The sequence below is a fragment of the Acartia tonsa genome, chromosome 5, assembly GCF_053477335.1.
Source record: "Acartia tonsa isolate MP-2025a chromosome 5, ASM5347733v1, whole genome shotgun sequence".
In the NCBI taxonomy this organism is placed as follows: Eukaryota; Metazoa; Arthropoda; class Copepoda; order Calanoida; family Acartiidae; genus Acartia; species Acartia tonsa.
Window position 1 is genome coordinate 38,612,301 of NC_137264.1, and position 13,973 is coordinate 38,626,273.

General features: G+C 33.9%; 2 protein-coding genes across 3 annotated transcripts in view; one reads left to right on the plus strand and one right to left on the minus strand.

Annotated features, from left to right (window-relative positions):
• rno (PHD finger protein rhinoceros) overlaps positions 1-13,973 on the plus strand; it is a 389,004-nt gene that overhangs the window by 144,807 nt on the left and 230,224 nt on the right. The gene's annotated exons all lie outside the window — the stretch shown is intronic.
• Positions 8,144-12,592, minus strand: LOC145320341 (BPTI/Kunitz domain-containing protein-like). Of its 2 annotated transcripts, XM_080162751.1 has the most exons (6): positions 12,543-12,586; positions 11,074-11,125; positions 10,266-10,376; positions 9,145-9,285; positions 8,832-8,942; positions 8,144-8,413 (listed from the first exon to the last, which is right to left on the minus strand). In XM_080162751.1, the coding sequence occupies exons 1-6, from the start codon at positions 12,561-12,563 to the stop codon at positions 8,280-8,282; spliced, it is 570 nt and encodes a 189-aa protein (XP_080018877.1). In that variant the 5' UTR covers positions 12,564-12,586; the 3' UTR covers positions 8,144-8,279. The 2 variants fall into 2 exon arrangements, with proteins under 2 accessions (XP_080018877.1, XP_080018878.1); XM_080162752.1 differs by lacking the exon at positions 11,074-11,125 and having other exon boundaries at positions 12,543-12,592.

Consider the following 13,973-nt stretch of genomic DNA (forward strand, 5'->3'; position numbering starts at 1 on the left):
ATTTTCTTTAATCTTTACAACTCTTGTTGTCCCAAGGATAAAATTCGCAATAATCGTAGGACTATGCCGCAGTCGCCGTGGATGACTCAGCATCTTCTGCTGTGCAATAGATTTAGGGATAAGTTGTACAGGAAATCTTTGAGTTGTCCTACAGAAGAAAATAAGGATAGGTACTCAACTTACCGTAATAATTACCAGAGAACTTGCAGGGAGAGAAAGAGAATATACTATCAATCTGAGCTTGAAAAAGCGGGCAGTGATGGCCGCAAAGTATGGCAGGTATTAAGGGAGGTAATGAGTAAATCCAAATATTCAAGTGATCTTGAATATTTGGAAATTAATGGAGCAAAAATTGAGAACAAAAAGGAAATAGCCAATGCCTTTAATTCCCACTTTGCAAAATTGGGTGAGAACCTTACCCCTGAAATCCCCCAAACATCAAAAGATTTTAGGGATTATTTACCCCCCCCCCCCCACCAATGATAGTATATTCATTCCTCCCCTGGATGAGCTCCAGGTATTTAACATAATAACGAGCTGCAGGCCCAAGACGGCCAAGGACGTGAACGACGTGAGTTGTAAGCTCTTAATTCAATGTTCCGCAAACTTGCTGCGGCCGTTGACGCACATATATAATCTTAGCTTTTCACAAGGAATTTTCCCCTCAGGGATGAAAGTTAGCAAGAATGTAGTTGTTTATCAATCAGGGCCGTTGACCAGCTTAGATAGCTGGAGGGGGGTTTCTATCATCAACACATTCTCGAAGCCACTCGAGAGGATCATGTATAAAACACTGTATGAATTTTTAGATGAAAGATCCTTTTTCTCCACACGGCAATTCGGATTCCGCCCTGGACTCTCCACGGCACATAATGTTCTTGATCTTGTCAATCATATCACGGCAGCACTTTCTGAAAAGAAAGTGTGCGCCGGGATATTGATTGATATCAAGAAGTGTTTCGATCTTGTTGAAGAAATTGGAACATTATGGCTGCCGTGGAGTGGTCCTAAGGTGGTTCGAAAGCTACTTTGAAGGACGGTCACAACAGGTTGCGTTTGGGGGAGAATTTTCTGATGTCCTATCCATCCTTATCGGTGTTCTCCAGGGAAGTACACTCGGTGTACTTCTCTTTCTTATCGTAGTTAATGATCTAGATTCTGCCACTAGAGACGCATTGCTGTCTCTTTTTGCAGATGACACATTTTGTCTTTTAACAGCTGACAACATTAGGGATCTGTTTATTAAGATTGAAAATACTCTTCCTCAAATTACCGAATGGTACAACAGCAATAAACTTATCATAAATAGCAAAAAAACCAAGGTTGTTTTGTTTCAATCGCCAAGGCAAAACTTCACGGAAGAGGAAAAAAATCTTATAAAACAGTTTCCAGTTTTTATTAATTCTAATCATGAAGGAGAAAACCTTCCAGAAAAAATCCAGAAGCTAGATCATATAACTTTTTCAAATAGTAACCCTGGGGAACAAGCCGCAAGGCACTTGGGTATTCAGATCGATGAGAAATTGTCCTTCAAAATTCATTTTAATTTAATGCACAAAAGAATTTTAAAAATCGTATACTCATTACATCAAATGCGTCATATACTTGACTCGCAACATCTTAAATTGCTCTATTTTGCCTACATAAAGTCTGTTCTTAACTACTGTTTAATTGTATTCACTGCTGTTCCAAACATCTTATTGGAGCCAATCTTAAAGCTCCAAAAGGAGTGCTGCCGCTTAATAGCAAAAAAACCACGCCGTTTTCCATCAAATATTTTATTTAAACAGTTGGAAATTTTACCAATCAGGAAACAAATGGAATACGAAGTGTTTTTATTTATGTACAAATATAAAAACAATATGCAGCCAAGAGTATTTGATGGTGTTTGGAACACACGTGATACAATTCACGATTATGAAACCAGATTTAGAAACAATTTTGTAGTAGATCAAGCCAATAGAAATTTTATTTTTAATTCACCATTACATTTTTTCCCAAGACTTTGGAATACATTACCTGAAAATTTAAAAACTATACCTACATTCCTGGAATTTAAACGAAAAGCTTTTTACTTTGTATTAAACTCAATATAATGGTTTCATTCTTAATCTTCATTCTTAATTTTCATTAGTATTTTTCTTAACTTTTATTTTTAGTTTCTCAATAGTTTATTTTTTACACTTTATGCAGGCAACACTATATCATAACATCATATTCATAATCATAATCACCAGAGCAGTTTAAGTTGGGATTCAAGTATTAATTTTCTACAAAGATTCCTTTTTTGGAATCTTTATCCTTATCATATTTAAAATGAGTATACGGTCACGAGGTTCTTTAGTACATTTTAAAATTTCACGCATCGATCTTGACATACTTAATTATAGCATCAGATCCTTCTGTCCTAAATTTTAACCTAAATTTTAACCTAAATTTTGATGCCTTCAAGCAACGTTTTCCTTTTTTCATTCATAGGGTTTATACATGGTCATCTCGGGGACTAAGGGATACATTAGAATTTTAGCAAGGGTTGAAACTTAATTCGAGAACCGCAGGGTTTTTGTAAATGGCCAGGGAACGTTAAATACAAGTGACTAATAAATGTGGAATACTACCTAGGACTTAATACACATAGAAATTCTTTTTCAATCTTAATTTTAACTTAACTTAATATTAAATTTATTTTAGACTACTTTGTCCGGGTCAGTACAGCCAGGAGCTCCTGGAGAGCATACATTGTGTCCTTCGAGTCCGACCTAAGTACCTACATCCCCGTCGTCGGGTCGTCGTTCAAAATAGATTTCTTACTAGATGTTAACCCCTGCAATTAAATTCATCCAACAAAATTCTTTACAAACTCTCTTTTCTTACATTACAGTTTTAGACAGTTTTTTGGCAATTTCTTCCTTTCAATATTTTAATTTTCAACAATTTTCACAAAAAACATTTAACTTTTAATTTTAACAATTTTTACTTTTTTCCTTTTTTCAACTTAATAAATTACTTTTATGGGGGAGCGCATCTAGAAACCTGCTGAGATTCTCATATTTTTATTCCAATTTTATTCCAATTTTAATCAAAATTCTTTTTTTTCGCAAATTCCTTTTCTTTCTTTTTTACCTTTTTTCTTTTGCTTTCTCTTTTTTCTACTATACTAAGTCACACGAAATGTCTATATGTCATGATTAGGTTCATGTTCCCATATCGGGCGCAGAATTTATCTATCTGTCTAACCGCTAGCCGGTCAATTCGTTGACCGGTCACGTACTAACATTGCTGTAAAGGTTGACATATGGAGGGTATGGAGAGGGAGGTGCAGGCAAAGCTGAAGTGAAGGCGAGCTCGCAGATGGTAAAGCGGTGGAACCACGAGCGGATAACTTTCTGATCCGCATTTATTTGGCGGTTACCGGCCGGCGAAAGTGGTACCGACACCAACCACAGTCCAGCCCGAAGTAGGCTCAGCCACACCTGGGCCGCCAAGAGAAATCACCTAGTTTATCAAAATCCGCAATTATGTTTACCAGTAATAATAAAAACATATAATTATTATCGATATAATATGAAATATTAACATGTAATTTCAATATAATAATTAATTGTCTATGTGATTTACTCATAACAGGATTGAAGAGGTATTGAATAAAAGTTCTATTATTATTATTATTTAAAGTGTCGAACTATGCCGTCAGAAAAAATTAACAATTAACCAATAAGAAGCCAGTATTCACTGTGGTAAAATATATAGCGGCCTCTCATTGGTTAATTGTTAATTTTTTCTGACATCATAGTTCGACACTTTTACTGTTTTCCAAAAAATTCAAAAATTTTCTAAAAATATTTTCTCAGATTTTCATATAAATATGACTGTATAGACATGGGAACTTCAGTCGTGCGAGGCTTGTGGTGCAGAACTGAGATTCTGTTTACCAGTTGCCATGCTCAGGGAAAAAAATGACTACCTCGGGGATAAAAATGATACTGAGGAAAAAATGATACCGGGGAAAAAAATGATAGCAGGGGAAAAAATGACTACCTCAGGGAGAAAAAAAAGAATATTTACATCCACTATTCAAGGGGTCGTTTATGTGAGAATGATTAAACAAACACGTAGAATCAAAACTTTTCCTCGAATAATTCTAATCAAAAGTTAGTTTTGTTTATCATAATTGGAGTGTACATCAACTTTTATAGGAAGTCCCTTTTTCCATCTGTCAGGTCCTACATGTGATGAATTTATGCATGTTAGAATTGTCCAAGTTATTGTTTTTATTGTATGAACTTCACTGATTTGTCTGTATATAAATATTTTACACACAAAACCTTTTCATTCATTTACTTTACAAGTGCTTTCCCACAAGTGTCCGTTTGAGCACTGCTAATGCCCCCCCCCCCACCCCCAAGTTAAAGAATAAAATAGAAATATGGGGAGGGGTATTTTTTTCAATGCCGTACCCCTATAGAGGACCCTAACCCTGCAGGGACAACACCTGCGGTAACCTAACCCAATGTTAATGTCGTGTGGGTGAGTTGCACCTGGACTGAACAGTCAACTTGTCAACTCAAGGCCAGACTCTTGGTCCTTCACCTCATACCCATGGTACAGTACATTGCAGACAACCAACCCTTTGATTGCACGATCTTTGTCTGGAGATCCTAACTGTGCATGGTAGTGAGTTGCGCCTGTTTGGGGCCAAGGCATTCCCCCTACTCAAACTCTTTGATGTCCTGTGCCGAACAGAGCAGGTAGGTACCATTTTTAACGTCTTTGGTATGACGCGTATTCGAGTTTGCATCCTTCCCATCATATCCCTTGACACTTTAATTAGGGCTTGTGGGTAATTTACACTTCAACCTTATGGATGGTGAGTTAATGTTTCGTGATTTTTGTCACGATATTATTGCGACTTTTAATGCAACCAAGGCACAGGACGTGGCGCTGTTTCGACAACGACACAATGAAGTCACATCAAATCCTAGGGGCTTTTCAGTCAACCTAGTATTTAAGGGTGACTCCTAGTAGATGAACTAACAAACGCTACTAACACACTAGCTAGCTACTACACAATGCTAGTCCACAGGGACTTTTCAGTCAACCTATGACTGAGCAAAGTTTTTCGATCACTAGTGTACCATGCCAAGGACCAACCATGCATACCTGATTTAGGGCTAAGGCTTCCCCCCTACTCTTACTCCAAATCTCTAACGCCTGAAAGAGCAGCAGTAGGTACTAATTTTCACATCTTTAGTATTGATGCGGTCTGGGGACTCGAACCCGACACCTCCCCAACAGATAAGCGGACGTTAAACCACTGAGCCATATCTGCGGGTTAACCTAACCCAAAATAAACTAACCTAATATGACCTACAGTAATGAAAACAACACCCCCTTCCCCTTATTTTTAATTTGTTTAAAAATAAGGGTAAGGTATCAGTACAACTATCTATCTATCTGAAAAGAACAAAGATATATTCATCTGATAATCCTTTGTGGGTTGGTTTTGGTTACTCACATTTATACGAAGTGGGGACATTAGACAAAACATAGCATAAAAAGTGGTAATAACCTTAAGACAGTAAGACAGACATACGGACAGACAAACGGACAGACAAACAGACGGACAGACAGACAGACAACAGACAGACAGACAGACAGACAGACAGACGGACAGACAGACGGACAGACGGACAAACAGACGGACAAACAGACAGACAGACAGACAGACAGACAGACAGACAGACAGACAGACAGACGGACAGACAGACAGACGGACAGACAGGCAGACAAACAGACGGACGGACAGACAGACAGACGGACTGACAGACAGATAGATTTTGTTCTACTTTTTATCATAAATTCTAGTTTTTGTTAATTCAAGTAGCAAAACTACAATATAAGTAAATACCTTTCAATACTTTTAAATTTACGTCGTTATCTTTGTTAAAAGTATTATCTATTAACGATAGATTAATGTATGTACATCCCCAATGATGATAAATACTATTCCCCCTTTTATAGATTAAGATAATGGTTAAAAAGTTTGGACACTGCTAGTTTCAAACAACCAACTAATCAGGATTTAATACAAGTACCCAAAGTGTTTAAGAAAACGAATGAGAGAACATTTTTATAAAACTTTGAGTACAATTTTCCTCCCTCTTTTGTTAAAAAAAATTGTATTTTGTTTCAGCACCCGTATTTTCACATATTGACACTATTAAACGGATATTTTACCATCTGTCGTCAGAGAGAGAGGGGACAAGGACTGTTTATTTTGCACTAGTCCCCAAAGTTTTATAATAACGTTTTCGCATTCGTTGGCTAAACAACTTTGGGGAATTTTGATAGGTAGGTTCATTAAGTTAAATGTTCAAACGTTTCAAACTCTAATTTTAATCTACAGAGGGGGTAATTTTGTGTATTATTATTGGGGATGTACTTTAATTTATCGGCCATTGTCTTATCCCTTTAGATCACTGTCAATTATCTTATCGAGTACTTATATTCTGTAGACGGAGAATGTACGCAATCTTTAAGAAGGCAAGTTAACGCTAAAATTTTGATTTAAAAGTGTAATCGATATTTTACTTTAAAAATACTATTTTGTATATTCAGTAGTATTTATAGCTGTAATTTTGCTATATTCCATTCCAAACTAAGTTTCGGCAAAAATTCTAAAAAAAAACTAGAATAATTTGACCCAATTATTGAGCAATATTTAGCACAAACCAAGCATAATTAAGGCCTAACACAATTCTCTCACACAATACAGCAAATACATTTATTTTACATCAACCAAGTGTAGGGGGACAGACTAACTTGAAGAGTATCTATGCGCCAACTTATAATAATGTCCTTGTTTAAATTCTGTTAAATGACTATTAGACTGTTTTGAATAGATGAAAATTTTGTAATAATACTAGAACATCCAATTTGTTAAAATTAATTGCATTAATTAAAACAATATAACTCATTCAAAACTAATCAAAGTTGGCAATTTTTTCTAGCGCAGCTACTCTTAAACTTGACCATGTCTGTACGTCTATGCAACTTTCAAACTTTAAAAGGTCATTAAGAACACTTTCTTTCAATAGTGTTATTTTTCATTGTATTTTTTTCTGAAATTGTAAAAACTAAATTTATTATATTTAAGCTAAATTCATTGTGTATAGTTACGTATTTAGTTAAGTATTTAACTCGCCTTGTTTCCCTAAAGTACATATTAACAGACATGGATATAGAATAGCTCCTTGTTAAAACCCAATAATAAAAAAAAACTTTTTTTTGTAGAATTATATATGTATATTCAAGAAAGTAATCAATAAATAAAAGTAGATTAGATAAAAATCATTGGGTATACAAATACATTTAAAAGTAATTTTCATATATCAGAATTGGTAAAATATTGGGTAATAGTCCCTTTCGTGGCAACGCCCCTTAAGGGGTGATTCGTCGTATTTTTAAAATGGCTTTTAAAGGTTATTTTAGGTTAGGTTAGGTTATATTAAGTTAGGTGATTGCCCCACAGGGTTAGGCAATTGGCCCTGCAGGGTTAGAGCCCCCCGCATGGGCTAGAAATAGGAAAAAAGCTACTGTGAAAAATAATACTAGCGGTTACGCCCCTAGAGACCTCTAGGAGCACTTGAAGAAGAAATTTTTTTTTTTTTTTGGGGGGGGGGGTAATTTTAGTTTTTAAAAAATTAGGGGTAGTACTTTTTTTTTTTAGGGGTGATTTCTTTTTGGAGGATGGTGGTATCCCCCCCCAAAAAAGATTTAAAAAAAGGTATTTACCTTCCCAGGACCAATAAAAAGTTGCCCTGTGAAGGAGAACCATACCGGTTTAGCCGTTATCGAGATCCTTCAATACAGCCAGAAAAATATCTTGTTACTTTATTTTAAGGATTAGCGGTCACGCCCCCTAGAGGCCTTTAGGGGCACTTGAGGAGGGGGGCAGTCGATTTTGATAATCCAATTTCTTATTTTAGATTTAAAAAGAAAAGTAAAAAAAAAAATTTTTAGGGGTGGAAAATTTTTTTAGGGAGGGGGGGTATTTTTCATTTTTTACGGGGGTTGGGGTTGTCCCACCTCTCAAGAAAATAGTTATAAACCTTCCCAGGACCTTTGAGAAGCTACCCTGTTAAGAAGAATCCGATCGGTTCAGCAGTTAGCGAGATCCTTCGGTACACACAGACACACAAACACACAGACAAACAAACATCCTGTTACTTTATTATAAGGATACAAAAATATATTACAAATGATCATTCTCTATTCATCTACTGAAGAGGAAAATTTATTCTAGAAGTACTGTTGTCATACGACATTCTAGGTTGTTTTTTCTTCTTATCTGAACCACATTTCCTCAAGCACTCCTCCTCACTGTTAAATCTGTTTCCGTTACCTCCACAACCTAGAAATATGTCTAGTGTGTACATTTCATAGTTTTTTTTCTATTTATTCCTTCTCCAGATAGATTAAAACCTGTCTCCAACAAATACTATGCATCACAAAATTGTTTTTGAATAATCAGCTATGAAGGAATAGGGTCTTATAATGGACTATCTTATCTTTATTATATATATTTATGTATGTATAGAAAGCCTCTAGGGGCAATTAAGGGGAATGGGAAAAAGTGGACACCCAATTTATTTTTAATTTAAGATTTAAAAAGAAAAAACTACAAAAATATTTTTTGGAGTTTTTATTAATCCAAAACATTGCTGGACTTAAAAGAAGCTTCCCTGTAAAGGAGAACCATAACGGTTCAGATAAAGAAGATATTTGTTATAGTTTCTCTGCTTATAAATATTTTATAATGTCATACTTACCTCCATAAGGGAATATTTCGCAGGACTTGGTATCCTTGTCATAAACATATTTTGGAATATTGGCCCTGCATGGTCCTACTACAGCTGGCAACATACAAACATCCTGCGATTCTGACAAAAAAAAACAAGGATGATAATATTCATAAGAAGTAAAGCAAAATATCAAAAAAGTTTGTTATAGCTGCTCAACTGGTCTATCTTTTAATTGCAGTAAATTATTTTTTTACTTGAAGTTACATACAAACAGAAGAAAAGACATATCATTGTGTCTATGTAGCTTAATAGGTGATTATTTAATTAAATTCATTATTACCATTTGAGGTAGGAAAATTTATTTTAGAAATTCCATTGTCATATGAAGTATGAAAGTCAGTCCGTTCTTCATCAACTTGAGAACCACATTTTTCTAAACACTCCTTTTCAGTTTCAAATCTGTTGCCATTGCCTCCGCAACCTAGAAATATGTCTAGTGTGTACATTGAAGCACTTTATAGTGCCTATACAATATAACGTCATAACCATTAGCCAATTAAAATTATACTGGCCTGCCATTAGTAATTACTCTGTGTATTGTCATGGGTCATTTGTATTGTATGACGTCATTATTTTATAGGCACTAAAAAGAGCTTCGTGTTCATTTCATTTTTTTCTTCAAATTATCCCTTCTGCAAATAGCCTAAAACCTGTCCACAACCAAAGCTAACCTTCCCTAACAATTGTGCAGCTCTGTGGCCCAGCATAGTACTGTTGATCAATCAGTTCAGCCATTTTTATCCTGAGGTGGATTCTTTAAAAAAAATTGCCCCACTAATCGCTTAGTGGGGCAAAATTGTTTTCGTGAAAAATCCACCAAAATCACATTAAAAATCTACAAAAATGAAATAATATCATGGAAGGGTTATTAACATAAGATTTTATTTAATTTTTGTAGATTTTTTATGTGATTTTGGAGGATTTTTCACGAAAACAATTTTGCCCACTAAGCGATTAGTGGGGCAAATTTATTTTAAGAATCCACCTCTGATATGTATTAGTTTTCATGAATACATAAATAATTTTCTCGTATTTATTCGAATCCGGTGGATAGGAACCGGTTCTCATCCATACAAAAAAAACTATGTCTAGCATCGTATTATTTTAGCCAGTGCCTTCGGCACCTCGGGGCTAAAAAAACTGGTTTTAATCTCATAATTGTACATTCTATATCCACGGAAAGCCGTTTATAATACGATGCGAGAAATAACTATTACCAAGCATGAACCATGAAAATACAGACATTATTTGTTTACTGGTTATTTTTTATGTATTTTTGTTAAAAATTAGATTACTTACATTTATGCATGTTGTTTAAAGCTTAATGTTAAACATTTCAAAGGATATTGTACTACTTAGTCAGAAAAAATGGTTATAAAAAAATCATCTTGTTATACCTACCTCCATAGTTGAATTCTCTGCAGCTCTGGGTGTCCTTGTCATAATAAAATTTTGGAAGAGCAGCCCTGCAAGGTCCAATTTCTTTTTTCATCATACAAACTTCTCTGGATTCTTAAGAAAACAATATTGGGTAAGAGTCAAGCTAACATATGCATAGTTTTTAAAAGCGAAGCTTTTCTATAATTAGGGTCGGTCCGTCCGTACGTCCGTCCTAGACAGATAGCTTTTTTCCTTAATTTAGACATGTTAGAATTGTCCTATCAATTTCAAACTTTGCATAGTGGTTCATGTCGTAGTTAGGCACGATTTAGAAAGCGTAGCAACTCTATTATCATTACCAGAACGTCCGTACGTCAATTTTAAACATGTTGATTTTTTTACTTTTTTAACAACAAATTTTTAGTGATCTAATTATCCAATTGTTCTGATTTTTGGTATACTGATTCCTAGAACAACAAAGTACAATATTATAATCAAGTTCTTAAAATGTTAGTATGTCCATAAACATTGCATTATCCTGTATCAAAAAGTTTTTTCAACAAATTTACTCAAAATTATGCTGAGACTCTTATTCGTTTATATTCTTATTATTCAGTTCTTACACTATATAAGTGTTAATGTCCGTTTGTCCTATCGTTTCAGAGCTTCGCTTTTATGGATGTTGTCATCCTTGTATTTTTTTTATAAATATCAGGACAATTTTAATATAGTATAGATGCTCAACAGTTAGAGGATCATTATTAATATGTATGTGTTTTTTATCTTTTAAAATTATAATGCTATATTGCATTTCCACAAAAAGTTTTACCTTCATTTACAATTGCTAAGCAACAGCCTATCAGAACTATCACAAAACTGGCCTCATTATTTTTTAAAAGTAGATTTAGATTGTTAAACTGATTCACATACAAAAATATAATTTGGTTTTTAAGTTCAAATGTCCATTTGACCTTCATCAACGAGCTATGATAATTTTTTGGTTGATATACAGTGAGTTTTTTTATGAGAACTTTTTTGAAAGCAATTTTACCCTACTTATAGTTATCAGAATTTAATGATTAATGGCTTATTTTCTTCGTTTTTTATAACCATTTATAGAACATCAGAAAAATATTTAAGTTTTTATTAAAAAAGTACAGTAAAATAAAAAATTCAAAACTTAGGTGTCAACATCTAAAAACGGTTTTAGCGCATTTTTCTTAAGCTCAAATCTTCTACCCTTTGCAAGAAAAAAATTGAATTTTCAGTAGTCCACTTTGGGGGGCCAGTACTCCCTCCCTGGATGAGATATGGCCTTCAAACTTTGATATGTTTTAGTACATGTCCCCAAAAGTATCTATATCAATTTTTAATTCTGTATCTTAATTTTAAAGCGTTTTGCAGCAATTCTTGCAAAGGGTAGAAGATTTAAGCATGAGAAAAATGCGCTAAAACCATTTTTAGATGTTGACACCTAGGTTTTGAAATTTGTATTTTACTGTACTTTTTTAATAAAAACTAAAATATTTTTTGATTGTCTATAAATGGTTATAAAAACCGAAGAAAATAAGCCATTAATCATTAAATTCTGATAACTATGAGTGGGATAAAATTGCTTTCAAAAAAGTTCTCATAAAAAAAAACACACTGTAAAATATAAATATCAGAATAGTTATTTATCGCATCGTATCATAAACAGCTTTCTGTAGATGTAAAAATGTACATCTGCATCTCGGGCTAAAAAACTGGTTTTTAATTTTATGATTGTACATTTTTATGTTCCAAGAAAACTGGATATTATATGATGCTATACATGATTTTTCAGTATGGCTAAGAACCAGTTCTAATCCACTGGATATTAATCAGTTAAAAAATCATGTAAGAGTCCTTAAATGATAAAGAATTATACTCTAAATTAATAATTAAGTGTTTGTCAATTCACTGTAATAGTGATTCTTATATACTAAAATTAACTAGTGTACTATAACTAAGCTGTTCTGTTATTTTAATACCATTTAGCAGCTACGCCCCTAGAGGCCTTTAGTATCACTTTAACCGTTTTTTTTTTTAAAGTATACGTTACCTTTCTATGATGCGTTCAAGTCGACGTAAAAATATTAAATTTTTCTGTGATTGGTACCCTCCCCCAAAATAGTTATAAACCTATGAGAAGCTACCCTGTTAAGGAGAACCCGATTGGTTCATCGGTGAGATCCTTCGGTACAAACAAACAGACAGACAAATACACATCTTGTTACTTTATTATAAGGATACACACAACTAAAATATTATACTTACTAGAACACTGATTTTCGTCATGTTGGTCAGATCCAAGTCAATCTTTGTCTACATTCAATTATTTTAATATTATTTGTTTATAAATAGCGTGCAATCACTGCTGTATATCATTATATTTGCACAGTATTTCATGTTTGCAAAAAGACAATATAGCAAAAATATTAATAGACTATTTTTAATGATGAGAGAAAAGCAATAAAGCTGATACAGTTTGTGCTGTTGTAATAATTTTCAAACGCGAAGTTTTTTTTATATTTAGGATCGGCCCGTACGTCATTTCCTCATACGTCTGTACGTAACTTCTCGTTAATTTAGGCATGTTAGAATTGTCCTATCGATTTCAAACTCTACCCGGTGATTCCTGTAGTAGTTAAGAAAGATTTAGAAAGCGTAGCAACTCTACAATCGTTACCAAAATATCTGTTCGTCCATTTTAAGCATGCTGATTTTTTACTTTTTGACAACAAATTTTTGTTTCTTAGAATTATCCGATCCATCTGTTTTTTGGAATACTGATTCCTATTACAACAAGGTACAGTTTTCTAAGCGAAGCATCTCTATAACTAAGTCCTAAAAAAAGAATCATGTATCTAAGTTGTTTTGCAGCATATTTATTTACAATTTTGTTTAGTGTCATGTATTAATACTAGTTCTGACACTCTACAAGTTTTAATGTTCGTTTGTCCTTCCATTCCGGAGGGTCGCTTTTATAGATTTTGCCATCCTTGTTTTCTGTAATAATTTTGTAATGTGATGCTTGCAAGGAAGTGAAAGCACACCTATGTAAATTTGTGGGAGTTTCAAGGGAACAGGATTATGGTACACCCATTTTTACCAGTGGAGATATTCTAAGGGAAATCCATGGTTGGCAATTGTTCTTCAATTAGGTTTTTTTTTGTGTAAAAATAGCTTAATTAAAGTCTTCTAAAAATTTTATATTTAAAAAATACAATTGAAAGATCATTAAATCAAATTATCTCATTTTTGATACATTTTGTTTTATTTAGTATACTGCAACGTTTGCGGCTAAGATGAATATATAAAATGCGCACGCATCCAAATTCCCGAATCATTGAAAATCCCAAGTAATTTCGCATTTAAACCAGGGAGGGAGGGGACATTGGGCTGTTAACTAGTCCCCAAACTTACACAATAATGTTTTCTTATTCGTTGCATCAAATCTGTAATTGGATTTTTTGGTTGGTTCATTAAGTTGAGTGTCCTCACGTTCCAACCACTAATTGCAATCTAGAAAAACTAATTCTGTGTATCAACATTGTGGATATAAAATGACTTTTTGGCCATTGTCTTATCCCTGTATATCCCTGCATTCAAACCCTAACTCTTGACTTTTAAGCTTCTATGCATAAGCAGGTGTCTGTCTGTTCTTAGGTTCATTCATAATAAGCAGTATTCTCTATATATAAGTGG

Coding starts and splice junctions, on each gene's coding strand:
- LOC145320341 (XM_080162751.1), bottom strand. CDS start 12,563: ATGACGAAAATCAGTGTTCTA. Junction 9,286..10,265: donor CAGAGAATTCAACTATGGAG/GTAGGTATAACA, acceptor ACATATTTCTAG/GTTGCGGAGGCAATGGCAAC. Junction 8,414..8,831: donor CGAAATATTCCCTTATGGAG/GTAAGTATGACA, acceptor ACATATTTCTAG/GTTGTGGAGGTAACGGAAAC.